Source organism: Pseudorasbora parva, chromosome 10 (assembly GCF_024679245.1).
Source record: "Pseudorasbora parva isolate DD20220531a chromosome 10, ASM2467924v1, whole genome shotgun sequence".
Taxonomy (NCBI): domain Eukaryota; kingdom Metazoa; phylum Chordata; class Actinopteri; order Cypriniformes; family Gobionidae; genus Pseudorasbora; species Pseudorasbora parva.
The window spans coordinates 35,750,279-35,771,998 of NC_090181.1; the positions used below are offsets into that span (position 1 = coordinate 35,750,279).

General features: G+C 39.0%; 3 protein-coding genes across 9 annotated transcripts in view; 2 read left to right on the forward strand and 1 right to left on the reverse strand.

The window, feature by feature from the left end:
* Window positions 1-2,396, forward strand: part of tiam2a (TIAM Rac1 associated GEF 2a) — a 117,046-nt gene extending 114,650 nt beyond the window's left edge. For all 6 annotated transcript variants that reach the window (XM_067455990.1, XM_067455995.1, XM_067455991.1 and 3 more), the window contains one exon: window positions 1,687-2,396. In XM_067455990.1, the coding sequence (XP_067312091.1) occupies window positions 1,687-2,297 (611 nt within the window). In that variant the 3' untranslated portion in view covers window positions 2,298-2,396. The remainder of the gene's footprint in view (window positions 1-1,686) is intronic.
* An 854-nt stretch (window positions 2,397-3,250) lies between these two features.
* tfb1m (transcription factor B1, mitochondrial) overlaps window positions 3,251-21,720 on the reverse strand; it is a 34,159-nt gene continuing 15,689 nt past the window's right edge. Inside the window, exons 7-8 of the mRNA XM_067455997.1 lie at window positions 6,032-6,159; window positions 3,251-4,114 (exon numbers count right to left, since the gene is read on the reverse strand). Of these exons, the coding sequence (XP_067312098.1) occupies window positions 3,835-4,114; window positions 6,032-6,159 (408 nt within the window). The 3' untranslated portion in view covers window positions 3,251-3,834. The remainder of the gene's footprint in view (window positions 4,115-6,031; window positions 6,160-21,720) is intronic.
* cldn20 (claudin 20) lies at window positions 6,131-12,882 on the forward strand. Of its 2 annotated transcripts, none has more exons than XM_067455999.1 (2): window positions 6,131-6,447; window positions 11,067-12,882. In XM_067455999.1, the coding sequence occupies exon 2, from the start codon at window positions 11,171-11,173 to the stop codon at window positions 11,900-11,902; it is 732 nt and encodes a 243-aa protein (XP_067312100.1). In that variant the 5' UTR covers window positions 6,131-6,447; window positions 11,067-11,170; the 3' UTR covers window positions 11,903-12,882. The 2 variants fall into 2 exon arrangements, with proteins under 2 accessions (XP_067312100.1, XP_067312099.1); XM_067455998.1 differs by lacking the exon at window positions 6,131-6,447 and adding an exon at window positions 7,223-10,733.

The following is a 21,720-nucleotide window of genomic DNA, read 5'->3' on the forward strand; positions in this document are numbered from 1 at the left end:
ATACCAGTTGATTTATAACAAACCATTTAAAAATTTGATTTAAATGATAATTACAAAAATATTATATTTCCATTAGAGTGCTGAATTTGATTATTCAGTCATTTTTAAAGACCATGGGGAAGTTGTTGTCTTGGTGGAACCTCAAAACAACTGGAATCTCTAAAAAGCCCTCAATGTGCTTTACATCTGAAGGACATCTGAAAACTGTGACATGTGTCTGATAAATTCACTCAAATATAATGTCCACCTATGTGGACAGTGACACCCAGGATGCCCTTAAATTTTTTGAGTTTGTAGAAGAAGAGTAGGCAAGCTTTGTGACACTTAATCATAATTATGTCTGACTCTGTAATGGACAGCTCTGTTGCTTAGTGACGTGCATCCTGTCACCGTTTAAACTGCCCTGTCAATCATCTTCCCACAGTTAAAATCCTCCACATTCATTTTAATTAAATTTCCTACCATATTGGCGAAATGTAGTAGCACATTGATCTGCCATCAATTGAAGTTAATGACCAAAAGTATCATATTTTATCTGCATTGTGAACTTTTGTAATGTGGATAAAATTAAATAATAATCAGCATTTAACTAACCTTATGAAAATATTTTTAATCACTCAAACCCCTTTATCTAGTGTGTGCACGGATCATCGTCACGCATTTTGAATTCTAAAGCGAAAAAGTAGACCATCCGGTTACTTTTAAATACTCATTTCAACATGCTACGATTTGGGACACTAATTCCATTTTCAAATACTATTTAGTATGGATAGTATGCAAATTGGGATGGTTGCATAAGGTCAAGTTAAGGAGCTGATTATCTGAATGAAGTGTCACATACAAAATGTGCAGAGCACTGATTCTTGAAAGGATTGAAAGTGTAGCACTGAAGTGTCAAAACTAAAAGACTTGTGACTTCTTTGGGGCAACAAAAATAAGGTGTTGTGTCAACTGATCAGAAGATCTATGAATCTCCTGGACATCCAGTCTTCTTAAAGACTGGATGTCAATGTGTAGACATGAGATGCTGATGTTTGACCTGGACTGTATTCTTCTAAGATCGATCTTTAGTCCAGCTGCCAAATAACCCTGTAGACCGAGACTGGTTTCCCACTGAAGCTAAGCAGGGCTGAGCCTGGTCAGTACCTGGATGGGAGACCAACTGGGAAAACTAGGTTGCTGCTGGTAGAGGTGTTAGTGAGGCCAGAGCAGGGGGTGCTCACCCTGTGGTCTGTGTGGGTCTTACCCAAGTATAGTGATGGGGACACTAAACTGACAAAGAGTACCATCCTTCAGATGAGGCGTTAAACCGAGGTACTGACTCTCTGTGGTCGTTAAAAATCCCAGGATGTCCTTTGGAAAAAAAGAGTGGGGGTGTAACCCCGGCATCCTGGCCAAATTTGCCCATTGGCCTCGGCCCATCATGGCCTCCTAATCATCCCCATATCCTGATTGGCTTCATCACTTGGTCTCCTCTCCACCAATCAGCTTGTGTGTGGTGTAAGCATTTTGGCGCAATATGGCTGCCATCGCATCATCCAATGCTGCACATTGGTGGTGGTTTGAGAAGATTCCCCCCTTCAATGTAAAGCACTTTGCGTGCCTTGAAAAGCGCTATGTAAAATCTAACAAATTATTATTAATAATTATTATTAACATCCATGCCTGTGTTTGTGTGCACCACAGGTTCTTCTCGAGCATTTTGGCTCTCCAAACTGCCTTTAAATGACAGTTCTAACCCCAACAATGATCCATCGAGGCTGTCTCTGCCAGATTCTGATTCAGCCAGCGTAAGCAGTGGAACCACCAGCAGTGCCAGCACTCCTCTGGATCAGCCGTCTCACCCACAGCAGAGTGCCCTCAAAGAATCCAGCATCATCAGTGATGAGGACGATGACCACAATGACCAGCAAGAGTGGCCAGACAATCCCAGTGGTATCGAAGCCCAGTTCTGCAGGCTTCAGGTGACAGAGGAAGCACCGGCTCCCTGTGTGCAGCCGGAGAGCGGAGAAGTGGACTCTCCAGAAAGGCAGTCTTCTATAAAGCGAGCTCAGTACGGCGCGATCAAACGCAAGCCTGGCAGAGGCACGGGTAGCCTCAGACGCAGCCCGGGGGCTCTAGTGAATATGCGTCGACACAGCCACTCATTGGACAGCCAGACAGAGATGATGGCAAATAGCGTGGACCTTAACTCACTACTGGAGAAGGAGTTCAGCGTGCAGAGCCTGGCTTCTGTTGTCAACGAGGATTTCTTCTATGACAGCACCACAGAGGCAAAAAACGCTACAACTTCATAGAATCACCTGGCCACCTTAGAACAAAGCTTAGCATGTCTTCAACACCTCTCTGTTTGATCATGCAGCCTTTCCAAAGTTACCAGCCAATTGAGGGAAACAAAAGAAACAAAAGAAGGCCAGTCAAAAAAAAAAAGTCTTAATTTTCATAATTTGTGGAACCACAGTTTAAAGATGCTGTTAAGCAGTGCATCATTTTCTGTGATCCACAGTACTAATTTAATTGCCCACATAGTAACTGGTTTGCACCAGAGAACCAAATTACTGGTTTTAGTTAGGCTATGTAAGAAGGGAAAAGGCACGTTTCCCCTGCGTGTGCAAGCACACACACACAGCTACAAAACTGAATTTTGTCCGGTTTTTAATTTTGCCTTGTTTTTAGACACTACATACATTTCTTGCTTTTAAATATAAGCATTGCTTCTATCATGGATTTTATCATGGATTTGCTTTGTATAAAACCTTTTATTTATTAGCAAGTTTTTATAAATATAGACTATATTGCATTGTAATAATGGAATCCAAAGGGTTGGGTTAAGAATTTTTCAGGAGATTGATAAACCAACCATTATTTTTCCTCCTTTGTTATAACAAAGAGGTCAGCTGTAAACATTCAATAAGGAATTTAAATGTTGCCATTATGGAAATGTACCTCTAAAATAAAGCCTGCAGTTGTCCTTTTTTTAATAGAATGTTCAAATGTGTAAATATTATTTTTTCATGGATTACTGTGACTTAATTTTAAGAGTTTATATATGTTTGACACTTCACAGTCAAAAACTGTAATAAAAGGTGTCTATTATTTTTGTTCTAATGACTTCCTGTAATCTGCAAAAAGCACAAACTTTGTTTTGCTGTGTGGTGAAAAAAGTAATAAAGTACATAGATAGTGACGTGACAAATGAATCACACATTCAGCATTTGATTTGAAAATTAAAGAAAAGAGTAAGGTCACATTTGTATCCAAAGAAAAACTATTTATTCATCAAAGTCAAATTATTTTTAGGTAATGATGGCAAATGTTTTTCTCTGACAGATGGATGTCAGATTCCAGCTGTAAAATGATTAAAGCAATCTCATAGTGGTTTTATGATACGACAGGTTTTCTGGGCAACCCCGTCTCTTTCTCCGATCAATACGGGGGAGACAATAGGGGCGTTCATAAATGAGGGTCATCGAGTCAATCTAATTCATGTCATTTTTCTTTATACTTAACCTTAAGTAAATAACTTACTTACTGAAAATCCTACCGAGTTTTGAAATATCTCCCATATCTTGTTATCAGGGGTTTTCTATAGTTCCTTGCATAATTTAAAAGCTTTCTTCGGCTCCTTGCATCTTTTAAAAGCTTTTTTTCCACTATACCATTATGGAGTGCTTAAGTGTCAAAACCAATGCACCTTGGTTGTTGTTGAAAACTTGCTGATTTAGCCACATTTACCTCACTGCTGGCTAGTCGTCTGCACACAGTCATTCAAGAACAAAAAAAATCATGCCAGCTGCTGAAAATGTCACCATTAATAGTCTGCAGTTTCCTGCGTTAGCAGTTCCCATTAACATTTTCGTCTATTGTGGTGTGAAGGTGAAGCCCTTTGCGGCTGCTGCCCCAGCGTCTCTTTGCCTGATGTTTGAGTTTCAGTTCCTCTCTGAATTCATAGTCAATGAGGCCATGATTCTCCTTACAAAGCTTGCTGTAGGCGTCTGCTAAAGCCCTGAATTCAGAAATAGAGATTTCTGTGGGCCGCAGTGTAGGATCCACGTCAGCACTGCACAGCAACTCTTCCGTGAGTTCTTGTCGCTGAGACTCGGGGAACAGCATCCTGTAGTGAAGAAGAAAACAGTCATCAAGCACTGACACAATGAGTTAACACAGAAAACTTGAAAAGTAACATGGAAGTGACGTTATGTGGTCTGTGCAGATGTTCGCTTAGTGCCTGTCAAACAAGAAAAGCAGCGACACCTAAAGCAGTTATGCTACTGCTTGTATTACGGATGTTCTCCCTCACACTTCAATATTAAATAATTGCTGAGTTACTAAAAAAGCCTAAATGTAATGCATTATGAAGGTGTTAATGTACATAATAACACACTTTTCATTTATAATTGTAACCAAAGTTAAAATGCTTTATAATATTTGCACATCCTTTGTTAGATCTGCTAAGCGCTGTTGGTTGTCATGCGTTTTAAAGCGTTATACTCTAAAGGTGTGTTCAATGAATAATGCATTATTACAATTATTCATAAGTCCATACAATGCATTACAAGGCATCATTAATGCATTAAAATACTTTTATAATGCATTATATATAAAAGGCTTTAGGTAAAGTGTCCTTATTTTTATTATTGACCTAGGTCTGGGTATGCATCCTGATACAAATGAGGCTGCAAGGGATAGATTGGGGTCTTGGATTGTCTAAAGGTTGAAGTTCATATATTTTTCACAACCCTTGCTTTCACAAGTTCTTTGTCCCCACAAATAATCCAATACTGGAGAACCAACTTCCTGCAGATTTTAAACACCTGCTTGAAAATTTGTAGTAATTCTGCTTCTATTAAATACCTTGATTAGCTTCAAGTTCAGGACAGCCCTGTTTTTGTTTTTATGCAATGTCCAAATTTAACGATTCAAGCATGTGATTTTTCACTTCTTCATGATGTAAGTTGTAAGTCGCTTTGGATAAAAGTGTCTCTGCTAAATGAATAAAAAAAAAGAATGCTTTGCTGGATGAATGCTTGGCACCAGTGTCAGGAAGAGCGAGGCACAACTAATGCTGGGTTAATTGTAACACACATGGTTTAAAACTTTCCACACATGCTAGGATGACAAAACCTTGTTAATTAATTAGTTGCCATATCAACATTATTTAGAGAATTTTTTTTCGCCAAAATTAAATATAAAAAAAACACTTTGGAAGATATCACCAACCATTTCTTTAACCACAGCAAAAGTACATTTCTTAAGTTTATTTTTCATCTGTGTGTTTTGTGTTTATTTAAAATAAGACAAATCTGATATTATTTTAATATTATATCAACTCCAATGATCCTGTACAAGGGACGGGAATGACCGTCATGTACACTGTAAAAAATTATATGTTCAATAAGTTATGACAACATATGTTTTTACATCGTTTTAACTCATTAAAATAAGTTAAGAAATGTTAAACTTGTTTTTATTAGTTATACAAGCTGTAACTTAAAGTCAGTTTAGCATCATTTAAGTTGAAATAACAAACATCCAAGTCGATTGTACTGCAAAAGTTCAAAATTTGCCTTTTTTTTTTTTTACAGTGTATATACTTTCCATTTTAAATGTCTGTGGAGGAGCTATGATGTCATATGTGGTACCATTTGAAAGCTTAGAGTCTCTCTTTAAGGAGATTTGCATCACTTTGGCATTTGTTTTACACAAAGTAATGGATTTACACTAAATTACTCTGGTGCCATTTCCGCCTGGATTTGGCCTACCCAAATTGAAAAGCCTCCCATACACACATACAGTGGTCTAGGTTCAAAATGTTGGTGTCATTTTACAGGAAACCCTTTAAAGTTACATAAAACACTGCTAGAAGTGATAAACATGTAAGTATATTTTGTGTAAGCTGTTATTCAATTGCCTCTAAATATGGTGTCACCTCGACTAAGGTCCATTGCTTAGTTGTAGCCAAATGAAACGCAAAAGAGGCAAAGAGAGGAGTTTTGAAAAGTATTTGACAGAAAGCCTGGGAAATGCTTACTCAAGCCCTCTACGGCAGTGCTTCCTCCGGAACTGGAAGGCGTTCTTGACAATCTTCTCGACCAGCTTGAAGGGCTGCTGGATCTGGGGCTGAGCCAGCGGAGTGAAGTGCACCACCCCCACATCCACCTACGCACACCGCGGGTGATGAGATACAAACACACACACACACACACACACACACACAGACAACAGTGTCAGAGTCAGACATGGACACCATATTCAAGAGCTACTCCCACTCAAGTGAAGGAAAGAAACGGAATGGAAACTAGTGCTAAAATGGATATACGCATGAAGAAAAGCAGTGGGTTGGGAGAGGAGGCAGTCGGTGATGCTGCACGATGACAAGCCAGTTCCAGTTGCTACAGTAACACCTGTTTCAAGGACCATCAAAACAAGCCTCTTCAAATGCGAATAGTAAGTCTCGTTACAATGCTGCTTCCTAAATGTTCTTATAGCCCAAGTCTTGTGCTGCTGTAGGGGGATGCTTCAGCTTTTATCTCCCCTGGTTCACTACGATCAGCACAAGGGACAGTGATTCTTTTCATTATGCAAAAGCAGCACAGACATCTGCCCAGACTAGAATCTGTTTCTTGAACATAATTGTGGTGCAAAAACAAATTTGGTAGCTCATGAACCAGTTACAAACCTGTAGAAATGTATTATGCATTATTCAATTTTGCAGTGTAGATTCTGAAAATGATAAAAATTAGCTGGAATACCCCTATAAGAGAAATTATACATAACTCTTGACTTGACTTTGATTTTGACTAGATTCTTCCACTATTGGGCTCACTTTAAATAAATTATGAGAAGGATACAAGGCTTTGAAGGTTCTTTTCTGGTGTTTAAGGCTATACAACAAAGACTGGAGTTGGAGATGACAGAAGTGAATATGTGACAAGAGCTTTCAGAAACCATTGACTCATCTGTCTTAGCTGTGCAGGAGGAGAACCAGCATTCAGGAAATCAATTTGGCCACCTGTCATTTACACCGCCCGGGACGCTGGTTTTAAACTGAAACACTCAAGCCCTTTTTCCAAGGGGTCTGAAATTTTAACCAGGGCCTAAACAAGTCATAAAGAAACCGTTACAGTTACTGAGAAAATAAATTGTAATTAAATTAGTTTACAAAAAAATTATGATTACAAGGGAGGTTACACACACACACACACACACATGGATTATTATTAGTAATATGCATTGCTAAGGATTTTATTTGGCTATAAATTTGATTTTATCAATAATACAGTTTTTTGCTCCCTTAGATTCCAGATTGTCAAATTGTTGCATCTTAGCCAAATATTGTCCTATCCTAACAAACCACACATTAATGGAAAGCTTATTTATATAATCTATATAATTTTCAAAAACAAATTACCCTTATTAATGGTTTTGTGGTCCAGGGTCACATATGTATAGCAGCTTGCCTATATCTATATAGCCCTTGACCAACCAAAAATTATCTTCTGATAAAATGGACTTATGAGAAAACGTGACCTTAAATCAATTCCATGGAACTGACCATTGAATATATGTTGTCTGTTTCGTGGCTTGCAATTCCATAATTCTCTCCCAGACAATATTCCTGTTTTTGATTTTACACATTTTTGACATTAACAACCTTCACACATTGCAAGTGAAACACACCACTATTTGCACCTCAGCGGAAATGTTCCTTTAATACAAAGGGTGTGAAGTTTAATTTGTCATTTCTAATGGAGAATGGTCAAATTGAGGTGGCAGTCCCTCAGGGCAATCTGAGTAACCATTATTTCCTTTACATAACTGCCAGAGAACAATGGAGTGTGCGGCTGGGAATGCATACAGTGAGGGAAAGGAGAAAATAGTTCTGCAATGAGTATGGATACATTAATCATGACAGCACTTTCAAAAGACAACCACTTCAGCTCAGATGAAGAAGCAGAAATAGAGGATCTAACCAGTGGAGGCTGACAGGGCTTTTGCTGGGGAGGCTTGTTTTACTGTAAGGATGTTCATCCCGCGCTCCATGAAGCGCCCAAGGCATTGATGGGAACCAATGGCACTACTGATGTGCTTCTCAGATATTAAATAATTCTCATGGAGTCTCTCTCCAGCCCATAAGCCTTCAGGCTTGTAAGGTGTCTGGCTAAAGACAAGGAAAGATGATGGTAAAAGGGTCAAACGAAGGGTCAAACGAGTGGTCCTATATTTAAACACTTTAAGAATGCCAGATCAGTGAAAAAGCATTCTCAGTTTTGTTGGAAGTCATTCATTGAACAATAAATTCACAAGAAAAAGCACACAGGCAATAAATCAAGGTAGTGTGGAAACCCATGCACTCCCCTCTTGCACAGCAGAGAGTAATTTCCATTTATTATCATGAATTTAAACAACCATTTCTGTAGCAGCTGCAATAAGACCATTTTGACATCTGCATTACAGGCAAACAGCGACAGAAGGATAATGAAATGACTCCAACAGCAATTGTGAATAAACAAATGGATCTCATCCCAAACAATAAAAAAGCACACAAGCACCCCTTCCCTGAAGAAATGACAATATCGATGTCCACTCAAGCTTCTGCACATGATAGCAAGGGGTGATAAAATCAAGGCACCATGCATATAATTGCTTTCTGTGCCTTCACACGTCAGCTCCCAACACTGTACATGTTAACAACACCCTGACCACTTTCACATTGATTTATTTATTTATTTTTCAGCACAATCTAAGCATCAACCCTTAATGTATGTCCTCCAATGTGAGGACATACATTAAACCCCCACCAAGCCTGCCAACTGAGAATCATCACATCCAAATATTCAAGTAAAGAGTATGCTACACCTTTAGCTTCAAGTACTGATTTTTTTTAACCTGAAAAGAGTTTACAGAGCTGATTAGAGAAACAGACAGAATAGTAGATAGATAGATAGATAGATAGATAGATAGATAGATAGATAGATAGATAGATAGATAGATAGATAGATAGATAGATAGATAGATAGATAGATAGATAGATAGATAGATACGGATGGACGGACAGACAGATAGATAGATAGATGTTTGGTCTTTTTTGCCCTCTTTGTCATTTCTAAACCAATGCCATATAGCCACTCCCACCCTGCAGCGAGGAGAGGACGGATGGAGGACGGCAGGGGTGGGGGTGCAGGGGTTTATAGGGGCAGCAGCTGTGAGTTCATCCTCCTGCAGAGTGAATGTTCCTGCTCAGTGGATAGTCATATTATGAATAGGGTGATAGTGATGCCTTGCACTACAGTAAAACTCATTGTATAGCAGGTGAAAGGGACGTGCCCGGTTGCCCGTCAAAGTGAGTAGTGTTCTGTGACAGAAAAAGGGACATGAGTTTTGGTATACAATTCCAAATCATCCTTCTCCCCGCAGCTTGTCAGCCTTTCAAACATTTAACATTCAGTGAAAAATAAATAAATTACAAAACAATGAAAACACAGCACATTAGACTACTGATTAAAAATGCTGCAGAGAAAATAAGGAAAACCTGTAAAGTGGTAAAGTTTATGGTAATATGGTAAAGTTTATGAACATGGAAAAATATATTCGCCAATAGAACAATATGACAGATTTATAAGATGATCTTACTATAGGTGATCTTAATAAAGCTTTCTGTTTTTCAAATAAATGGGTGTATTTCAAATAAATCAGGATGTTTTCAATATCTTTAAAGGACTCTACTTATTTACAAAGATGGAAAGAGTTTGCATGGGAAAAAAGTAAACAATTAGCCACGTCACAGTTATGCTGGAGGATGTGTGGGCATGTTCATGTATTCTGGAGTTAAAAATACAACCTTTCTGTGATATGGTTTTGATGGAGATCCAAAAGATTTTAAGATATGACATGCCAAGAAATTTCACTACATATCTTGGAAACATTACCCACTCTATTTGAGAAGTGATGTTTATCTTGTTATTATATTAAGTTTGGCATGTAAAAAGAATGTTGTAATAAGACATTGTATAAGCAGGAGAATGGATAGAAATTGTTAAAGAAATATACAATATGTAAGAATTTATCAGAAATTGATTGAGTTCTGTATATGTAGCCTATGACTGTATATGTGAACCTATACTTGCACCAAAACAGAATGTATAGCTAGCTCCTGTTCTATTTTTGTTTTCATTTTTTCCTTCTAATTTTCACTAATCACAGATTAAATCTTGAAAAAAATAATAATAAAGATATAGTAAAAAAAAGAACTGATCTATTCAATATCCAAAACATTTGATATAGCTGATAAACACAATTAAATAATAACAAACCATGATCTCCATCAAAATGAATGAGTTAGGCTACACTGTTTTTTTTCCATGAGAAAAAACAAAAAATAAAGCATCAACGTTAAATCGAATCAAAAAGCTTACTACATGAGATAATAGGCGGGATTTAAATCGCTAAGAGAGCATATGAAGCAAATAACAGACTTTCATGCGCGTGAAGTTGAGAGATCGGCTGTGCTGCGTGACGTAGAGCATCATTCGTGCAGCTTTGAAAACAGCTTCGTCTCTCCATCACTGCTGTCCTCTGATATACCGCTGCTGCTGCTGAAGACACGGATACCATGAACGGATCGCTAACGATATATCTAAGGGCGTTTATACTTCGTTCATGTATTTAGCAGTTGGTGTGTGTGTGTGTGCTCGGAAACCTGACGCGTCATCGCTCGCTCTGCACCAGCCGAGGTGAGTACAGGTTTTCTGCATTCCGCTACGTGTTATAAACACACTGCTATGAGTCATAACCTAAAAGATTTCTGTTATTGACTCAGTAAAACGAAATTAGAAATCCGCTGACAAGTTGTGTGCCTGTGTGTCTGAAACAACACTTTATTTCATTTACCTGACCATATGGAAAACTGAATCGACTGAATGCCTGCATGTACATGAACAGCATGAACAGCACTAAAATCACAGTCAGGAACCTGCTTCCTCACCATCCCGTGTGCACACTTCTCTTTGTTCCCAGTGTGCTGGGGGAGGAGGACACTCGTTTAATTCTCTCACTTATTTCCTCAGGCAGGCGGTGGTGCTGAGGAGTCTCTGCCGTCGCAGTTGCAGCTGAAGGAGAGGGGACTAAGCAAGCCTGTGTGAATGTTGGCCGGGTTAAGGAACGCGGCAGGATGGCGTCCACAGGCACGCAGATCTTCGCCTTTGTGCTGGCATTGCTAGGCATCCTAGGTGCCACGGTGGCCACATTACTGCCCAACTGGAAGGTGAGCGCGGACGTTGGTTCGAACATCATCACTGCCATCTCGCAGATGCAGGGGTTGTGGATGGACTGCACCTGGTACAGCACGGGCATGTTCAGCTGTACACTGAAATACTCTGTGCTAGCACTGCCCGCATACCTGCAGACGGCACGCACCACTATGGTGCTCTCATGCGTGTTGGCAGCACTGGGATTGTGTTTGGCCACTTTGGGTTTAAAGTGCACTCGGTGGGGTGGGGGCCGCCGCGCTAAACGCCACGCTGCCATGGCAGCCGGCACCTGCTTTCTGGCCTCTGGCTTCCTCTGCCTCGTTCCTGCCTCCTGGTACACAAACGAGGTTATTGTCAGTTTCCTAGACGCCAATGTGCCCGAAAGCAACAAGTTTGAGCCGGGCGGTGCCGTCTATGTAGCCTTTATCTCGTCTGGTTTCCTTTTTGTGGGTGGATCCATTTTTTGTCTGTCCTGCTCGGGTAAGCGACACGGCCCCCAGGATTTGATACTTCTCCCTCCAGACAAACTCCTCTTGCAACAGCAACAGCAACTGCTGCAACAACAGCAGCAACAGGAGCAGCTCCAGCACCAGTACTGCTCTCTCTCACCACTGGATAACAAGACTGGTTACAGCCTGCAGGACTATGTGTAAGGGACAGGAGAAAGACAAGTGCAATGCACTGCCACTCGACAAAACAAAGGGTTCAAGGGAACGCAACTTTAAAGCCCTTCCTTTTCCACCTCTCTCCTTTTTAAGATCAGCAAGCACAAATGGTGGAAGTATTCCCTGAAGCGTCGTCTTGGAACAGACGGATTGTGAATACTGAGGGGCGAGTGGCAGAAATGCTGCAGTGTGAAAGACTGAGCGAGATGATAATATAATAAATGCACATATCCAGCACCCTAGTAAATCGTATTAAAGTGTTCCTCTGGGAACGGATTAGCAACGAGAAAATGTTTCTGCTACTTTAAATCCCACCCCCTTCCCAAAGATCTGAACTCAGAAGCAATCGTTTAGCTGCTAACAATCGTTTGGTAACCTCTGTTTAAAGTAAGATGGCAATATGTGTCGAAGAGGCAATAGTATGGGAGAGCCCTTGTTTGGGAGATTCTTTTCTTTTCCCTTCTATTTGAGTAATGGTTGTGTTAATGAAATATCTTGTCTTATTTTGGTAGCTGATAGGATGATTGATATTCTGCCTAAGCATGCTTTCTGGAGCCTGTGCATAATGCAGTGGAATGCCTGATGTAGACTGAATTGTAGCCATATAGCCTGTGCCTAAAGAGCTGTAGTTCATAAACCGCTGAAACTGTTTGGAGAGAAGTAGGAGGAGAGAATGAATGGGGGTTGCTGGGTCAGGCATGTATGGGAATCCATATGGAGGCTGAGAGGAGACTGCCCCTTCTTACGTCAAACGGACGATGTAATGTTGTGCTGTTCAACACTTTAAAATTTGGCACCAGACAAAAGCAAGCTGCCTTCAGCTCAGCGCATGCTGTTTGCCGTTCTATCACTCACACACACACACACACACACACACACACACACACACACACACACACACACACACACACACACACACACACACACACACACACACACACACACACACACACACACACACACACACACACACACATGCGTGCTTTTTACTTGTGCTGCTACTCACTGCCATGGAAACGTGATTCTACACCCAAGTACGTGTATTGTCTAGGGGTTGTATCTCTCTGCACACTCGGAGGACGGTGGTCCTGGAGGCTGTCATGAATCATTCCAGCCAACAACAGGGGGTCGTGTCTAGAGACAAAGCCTCTCTCAGACGGGAGGGTCCCTATCCTGCTGACCAACTCGTATAATCAGACAATATATGTGCGGCAGTTTTATTTGAGACATAAATAACATCGGCAAATGCAAAGCCAAGAGTGAGTTTCAGTAATTGGCAGCACTTTCACAGCACCTGATGAGGCTGCAATATGGTTGTCCACTCTCAATGGAAACCTCCTTTGCCAAATGGCGTTTGCTTTTCTCCAAATTTGAATAAACAACCACATGTCCTCATATGTCTCAGCAGTGTATCTGCTGACAGATTGTCACCCACAAGGGGCCCTTTCAATCGCCTTAAAGGAATATTTTGGGTTATTCTTAACGCGTATGGGACATCATCTGCGGCATGCTGTCAATTACCCCAGAAATGAAGTTATACATTTTTAGTGATTTATTTTTGCCGCTGCTCGTCTGCCTTCCATTCTCATTTGTTTTTACAGACTTGATAGTAGTAATCGACCACTAAGTTGCCACCAATGTGGTTTTATATATAAGTAAAATGTTTGTCTTTGGTAAACAGACAGCATGCCACCAATGCTGCCCATAGAGCTTAAAGGGTTAGTTCACCCAAAAATGAAATTGATGTCAAATGACTCACTCTAATGTTGTTCCACACCCATAAGACCTCTGATAATCTTCGGAACACAGTTTAAGATATTTTATATTTTAGTCCAAGAGCATATGCAGTCTATGCACACTTTCCTGTCCATGTCCAAAAAGCTAATAAAAACATCATCAAAGTAGTCCATATGTGTCCAAACTGCTGAAATCACGTGACATTGGCGTTGCATTGATCGATTCATTGATTCATGGCCGTTTAAATCTTTTTTTTTTTTGAGGAACACAGAAGAGAAGAATGCTTAATAAAGTCATAGTTTTTGTTATTTTTGGACCAAAATGTATTTCCGATGCTTCCAAGAGATTCTAATTAACTAACTGATGTCACATATGGACTACTTTGATAATGTTTTTATTCACTTTATGGACATGGACGGGAAAGTGTGCATAGACTGCATAGCTAAGTGTGCATGGACTGGGACTAAAATATTAAATATCTTAAACTGTGTCCTGAAGATGAACAGAGGCCTTATGGGTGTCGAACGACATTAGGGTGAGTCATTAATGACATTAATTTCATTTTTGGGTGAACTAACCCTTTAATATTCTTTTAAGAGTGAGAAACTTCATAGTCATACTCGACCTCCCTCAGTGCTTGCCACCCCGTTCTTCCTGAATGCTTATGGATGCCGCCTCTGACAGCCAGAACAAGTTGCATGTCATGTGCCAGTTTGCCAATGCATGTACACAAATACCCCCTCATAAGCACGCCCCCTCCCCTGCACACACACACTTACTAAACACTTGGAACAAGTTATATGTGCTTGGATGCAGCCGTGCGTTTCTATGCTGCTGAAGGGAGGAATGCAATTTCAGTGTTGTTCTACTCTGGCAAAAAGAGCGTTGGCAGTGATGGATGGCACAGCGCATTCTTCCTCTCAAGCAGATTCCCACAGGCGAGCAGATGGCTGGGCCCAGCTCGCCCCCTGCAGGCGGTGGCGGGCATGCTGAGTGGGCACAGCCAGGCTTCGTGCTGCCCCTCTAGGGCAGATTACGCCCTCCTCAGCAGACCACGCCAGCTCCTGGACAATAACAACTGCCCATGCACCATTACCGAATGCAATAAGCACTCCTCCTACCCTCCAAAAGTGACGATGCACTGAGATGTTACAAATTGTGAATGTGCCAAACTCATGACTACTTCGCAAATGTATGTACAGGTGTACTGTTCTGTTTGCCAAATGCAAGATGATTTTAAGTTTGTGAAAGACTGTCATTTGTAATGAGAGATAACTTATAAATATACAGGTCCTTCTAAAAAAAATTAGCATATTGTGATAAAGTTAATTATTTTCCATAATGTAATGATAAAAATTAAACTTTCATATATTTTAGATTCATTGCACACCAACTGAAATATTTCAGGTCTTTTATCGTTTTAATACTGATGATTTTGGCATACAGCTCATGAAAACCCAAAATTCTAAAAATCTCAAATAATTAGCATATCATTAAAAGGTTCTCTAAATGAGCTATTAACCTAATCATCTGAATCAACTAATTAACTCTAAACACCTGCAAAAGATTCCTCAGGCTTTTAAAACTCCCAGCCTGGTTCATTACTCAAAACCGCAATCATGGGTAAGACTGCCGTGACCGGACCCTGAGGAAGATTGTGGAGAAGGACCGATTCCAGACCTTGGGGGACCTGCGGAAGCAGTGGACACATCCAGAGCCACCGTGCACAGGCGTGTGCAGGAAATGGGCTACAGGTGCCGCATTACCTAGGTCAAGCCACTTTTGGGTTACAGAGAAGCAGCACTGGACTGTTGCTCAGTGGTCCAAAGTACTTTTTTCGGATGAAAGCAAATTTTGCATGTCATTCAGAAATCAAGGTGCCAGAGTCTGGGGGAAGACTGGGGAGAAGGAAATGCCAAAATGCCTGAAGTCCAGTGTCAAGTACCCATAGTCAGTGATGGTTTGGGGTGCCATGTCAGCTGCTGGTGTTGGTCCACTGTGTTTTATCAAGGGCAGGGTCAATGCAGCCAGCTATCAGGAGATTTTGGAGCACTTCAGGCTTCCATTTGCTGAAAAGCTTTATGGAGATGAAGATTTTGTTTTTGAGCACAACCTGGCACCTGCTCACAGTGCCAAAACCACTGGTAAATGGTTTACTGACCATGGTATTACTGTGCTCAATTGGTCTGCCAACTCTCCTGACCTAAACCCCATAGAGAATCTGTGGGATATTGTGAAGAGAAAGTTGAGAGACGCAATACCCAACACTCTGGATGAGCTTAAGGCCGCTTTTTTGTATTAAAACACTTTTCTTTTATTGGTCGGATGAAATATGCTAATTTTTTGAGAATTTTGGGTTTTCATGAGTTGTATGCCAAAATCATCAGTATTAAAACAATAGAAGACCTGAAATATTTCAGTTGGTGTGCAATGAATCGAAAATATATGAAAGTTAAATTTTTATCATTACATTATGGAAAATAATGAACTTTATCACAATATGCTAATTTTTTGAGAAGGTCCTGTATAGTTGATCAACTTGCATACTTTCCCCCTAAAATTCCAAAGCACAAAGATTCCAGGATTACAAACTGTTCTCGAAAGGTTCTTTTAATTGTGCTTTGGGATTCATATTCATCACAGCTCTGCAAAGATTGCGTTTATCTTTAATTTACTGAGAGCACCATTCAACACCCAAGCATGTTCACAGAAAATCTTCTTTATAAGAAGACAAACATTTACACCTTTAATTGTGTAACCTCATTTGAAAGCAATTTATTTTTTGTTAGCCAAACATGCTAAAAGATACACTGAAATAAAAATTATAATCTGTAGATAGTATTACCAATAGAGGTTTTGTAATTATACAGATTCACTATTCATATATTGTTATGGTGCAGCTTGTTTATTAGCACGCTTGAAGAAAAAAGAAGTTTCATATGAACCAGATGAAATGGATAGGGCCTTGTTTTTGTTCAATGGCCAATTTTAATGATTCTTGATTGGAAGCTTATATTTTGGTGGATGCTACTGCACTTCTTAATTTTGCAGAGGATATGGATCAAAAATGTCTGTACTGTTCTCTGTGTGCTTGTGCAAGTAGTTATATTTTTATTAATAAAAAAACTGTGGAAGCGTATGTTCTTAAAAAAACATTTAAGTCTTAATTAATTTGTGCCGTTTTGTTCATGTGAAGACAACAGTCTCAAGCAACCAATGGCATACTTCTGAATAGAACAGGCTGTACGGAAGACATTCTTTCATATATTTCATTAACTGTATCTTTAGAAAACATTAAAAAAGAATAAATAAAATCAGCACTTTTTTATTTTTATTATACATAACCACTGAGTATTGAAGAAATGTGTTCTTTGAGCTGTTCTGAAAACTGAATCTCATAACAAGAATTGAAAATATATAAACTTTACCGCATTTCTTAAAAGGATGATATATTTTAATTTTAAAGTATTATTTTATAAAGTATTACATTTGTATACATCATGCCATGGTAGTATTTGTTGTGCTGCCTTTAAATTAGGTTGATCTTGTTTTAAGCCAAAATGCTGTATCACAAAATCTGATGAGACGCATAAGCAGTGATCATACTGTACCACTCACACAGTCCATTAAACGCAAGTCATCTCTGGCAGATATTTGCACACATATTACACTTAATTCTTTAGGTGAATTTTTATAACAGCTATAATTCAATAAATTAATTTTGACAAATGTTTGTTTAAAGAAAACAAACCTTCATGTAAGCTTTATTAGGGAGATTAGATCCTGATTACATAATATATAAACAGTATTGGGGAAAGCTACTTTGAAAAGTAATGTTACACGTTCTGCGTTACTTTTTCCTCACCTGGGCTGGACTTGTTTGTTTTTTGTTTTATAACAAACAATTATATTTCTGGGCAAATGTGAAGACTTTTACTCCAAAATTTAAACAAGCTTTAGGAAAGGAAATCTAAAACAAGCAAACCATCCATCTGTGCTGCCATTTTGGTTAAAGGACGATGCAGGAGGAAAACAATTTAACAATTTAACTTATGGTTTAACAATCCGTGAAGTTCAGCAGCAAGAACACTACTCAATAATGTGACATTAAATGCATACAAATATTTGTTTTATTTTACATGTTTAATTATTGTAGGTTTGTATAGTTTTCTAATTTTGCATGTGACCGATTTTTATTCATTTTGAGGAAGATTGAATCTGTTTTTGTGCAAGTGAGATTTGCAAATACCTGCTCACATTTAGTCTAAAACTACAATAACCCAACAATAACCCAACTAAACACTCTGCATTTACTTATTTTTTTAAAAAGTAACTCATATTTTGTTGTATATTATATGCAAGGAATGAGTTTCTTCACTAGATGCTTGAAAAAGTAACTCAAATTACTTGGAATGTGTAATACACCAACACTGTAAATAAATAAATAAATAAATAAATATTCCCATAATTGATGCAATGAGAGGAAATCCTCTGTTTATTACCCTAAATTCATTTAAAAGGTATTTGCCTTCTGATGCAGCAATAAAAAGACCCATGGATTGGGGCTCAGATGTTTAAAACAACCTCAAATCACAAGGCTATTAAGCAGGGCGGTTAACTGCACTTTCTTGGCATCCAAGCAAACATGCACACTCCCGAGTCCCAACCATACTGTAACAACCATATTCTTAGTAACATTACACAAGGGTGAAGTACTCCATTGTCTTAATGCAAATGTAACACCAGCCAAACTTCATTGGCCAAAAAAACTCCATCCGCCAAGCCCATAGATGACCTCAATTATATCATTATTATTTTCCTTTAGATTCAGAGTATTTATCTACATAATGAGTAATGTTGAAAATAGAATATGATTGTTAGACACTGTGGATGACCTTGCTCTGCTAAAGACAATACTGGGTCTACACACACACACACACACACACACACACACACACACACACACACACACACACACACACACACACACACACACAAGATGATACTGCCCTTGCTTGGTGCATTGTGAACTGCTGAGACAGGCAGTATAGAATGCCAAGATAAAAGAGCCTGCATTAAAACAATCTTTTCCCAATCAAAAAATTAAATATTGATCCATCCAAATAACCACTCTAGCATTGCGGGACCTTTTTTTTTTTAAACGCTTGTGTAATTAAAATATGATTGAAGCATGTTCTACAAGAAAATATAATTTACATTAAAAAATATTCAAAATAATCACATTTAATTACGTGTTACTTTTAATTATGAAATTTACTAGCAATTTCTAAAGTGATTTTGCCCCCCAGAAATCCTACACAATTTTTTCAGTGTTGCTTTTGCTGTACAGAATAATAATCTTAACACTGGTCTTTCAATTAAATAAACTACATTGTCTACACACACACACACACACACACACACAAACACACACACACACACACACACACACACAAATTTGCAACATCTCTAAAATATCTTTAGTCAAAACTACTACTTATAATTTGTTCAAAATCCAAAGCATTTTATATTAAAAAGGATATTTTTAGATTCAGCTAGAATCATAATTGAGATTAAGGCTGCAGGCATTCTGAGACATTGAAATAACCTTCCTTTACTCCTGATACCTCATTTGACCCCATTTATTAAAATGGAACACAGCTTATACCAAATCTGACCTCATTATTCACTCTGGGAGGTTTCATTGACTGTTGCACCATGGGACCATCACAGAAAATGGAGAAAAGGAGTTTAATGATCCTGAAAATGGACATAAAAGAAGAAAATGGGGGGGGGGGGGGGTATGGCCTCTCACTCAAATATCATATAATGGTTGGTGAAATTACACCTTTTTACATCCAGGAAGTCATTTGAGATAATAAATAAGCTTTCTTTTTATTTTTAAGAATGTCCTGTTTAAATGTGGTATTTAAATAGTTCAAGCAATGCATTTATAGAGAAAATTGGCCTTTTTCAGAGTATTTACGATTATTGGTCAATTCTTTGGTACCATGGTGTTCCAGTATCTCGTAACTGTAACTTCCTATTTTTTTTGTCTTTAGTACACTGAACAACGGTAAGGACAATGAAACAGTACTACTACAAAGACATCAAGTGCACATAAAACCAAAAGAACCAAATCCAGAAAAACTGATAGAGGTTCCCAAGGAAAGGAAACGGATAACAACTAATGGTTTATGTACATGAGATAAGATAGGATAAAAAAAAGGAAATATTGCTGTTGAAAAGTATTTTTATGGAATATATTTGGATAAACATTTATATATTACACACAATATATTGTGTGATTTTAAAATTATTTGCATAAAAAAATTATAATAGTTGACTAAATTAATAAATTAACATTTTTGTTATTAACACATTAATAACAGTGATGCTAGTCTAAAACAATATTTGTATTACATCCTTTATTGTTAAAAGTTAATATTTGATCACTTTAATGACCAAAAAAAATCCTTTTCATATCTTAAAGCTTCCATTATTTATTATACGCAGTTTTATGAACACGCAAATTAGCCTGCCTCCACTCACTCGCACCAGCACAGAGGCCCACTCAATGAAGATCACATGTTGACAGGATTGGTCACTAGTGACGCAAGACCAGTGATTTCAGACCACGTTTTAAGACTGTTCACTGCAAGGAGAAAATACTCAGTAATAGCACTGACTTTGCACATGCGTCTTAAAGCAAAAAACACAAAAATATTAAAAACATCACATAGACATATAAACAACATTCAAAGCTTGATTTTCACCAGGGGGTGTTTAAAAGAAGTTACATAAGTTTGTTTTGCAAGTTTCCTACCCATAACAATTAACTGACTGCCTTTGCAGAGCTTTTTGCCTATTGGACAAGCCTCTTTTAAAAGACTGACCATTCTAAACAATTTTCCAGTCAAAGAAATATTTACAAGGATTGAATAAAAAAATACATCTATGTGTATGTGTCCTCCTAAACATGCGTGTCCCCCATCACATCTGCAAATGTCATCCACCCACAAGTGTAGTTGTGCAGGACCATCTCCTCAGAGACAGAAGAGGGTTGGAGGTGCCAGTGCAGCCATTCCTCTCAATATCAAGACAAACATCTGCTTGAGGTACGCTTCACTTTCTCTCAGATCAATCTCTGCCATGAGCCCATCCTCAAGCTGTCTCCCGCTTACTCGAGGTTTCTATCCTCTGTATGTGGGAAGGACACTGCAGTAGCAGCTGGCTCCATGTCTGCCTCCATACACGCGTCAGCTCAGGGGACGGCAGCCCATGCCTGTGCTCGTGAAATGCGTGGGGGAAAAGGGGGGTTACTGAACCGCTTTTGCATCTGATGATGTGGAGAAGATAATTACATTCATTCAGTCAGTCATTCTAAAGAATGCAATTATATTGTCTAACAGCAGCATTTTACAGCAGACACAATTGTGGGCGATGACACAAGTTCATTTGATTGCATTGCAGCTGAATAAGACAAACATGCTAGAAAGGAGAACTTTTCTTTAAATATGCCACATTAATATTTACTGAAGCAGTCACTGCGTAGGCAAGCGCTGGGGTTAAAGCCTTGCATTCCACCAGGTGGGGGTGTCAAGTGCGATCCATGACAGAGGAGACCAGCAAGTGCATTGTGGACCTGAGGACATTTAATACACGGCCAATCACCGTGGACACAAGCCTTCAAGGACAACCACAGTCACTCAGTGTGACAGAACAAGGTGCCTCGCAGCGTCCACACAAAACTGCCAGACGAAAAAAAAAAAACACACATAAAAAAAAAAAAACACCCCTTGTGGCATGCCGATATCAGCTAATGCTCATGATTATAAATAGAACAACTCAGTTCTGTTCGGAAACGCTGCAGCTAATTCCCTCCGACCTTACAAAGGGCTTCTGCAGGGAAACAAAACATGGTGAATCTAATAACTCAATCCAGTGTAAATGTAGTGCAGAGCAATTCAGGACTGTTCTCTAAATACAGTGAATGAGCTGCTGCTAATTACCAGCTGCACAATATTCAGTTCTCTAATCCAGTTAATTTGACAAGAGCATAACAGGAG

What these genes read in the sequence shown, in the direction of transcription:
- cldn20 (XM_067455999.1), top strand. Translation starts at nt 11,171, where the DNA reads ATGGCGTCCACAGGCACGCAGATCTTCGCCTTTGTGCTGGCATTGCTA.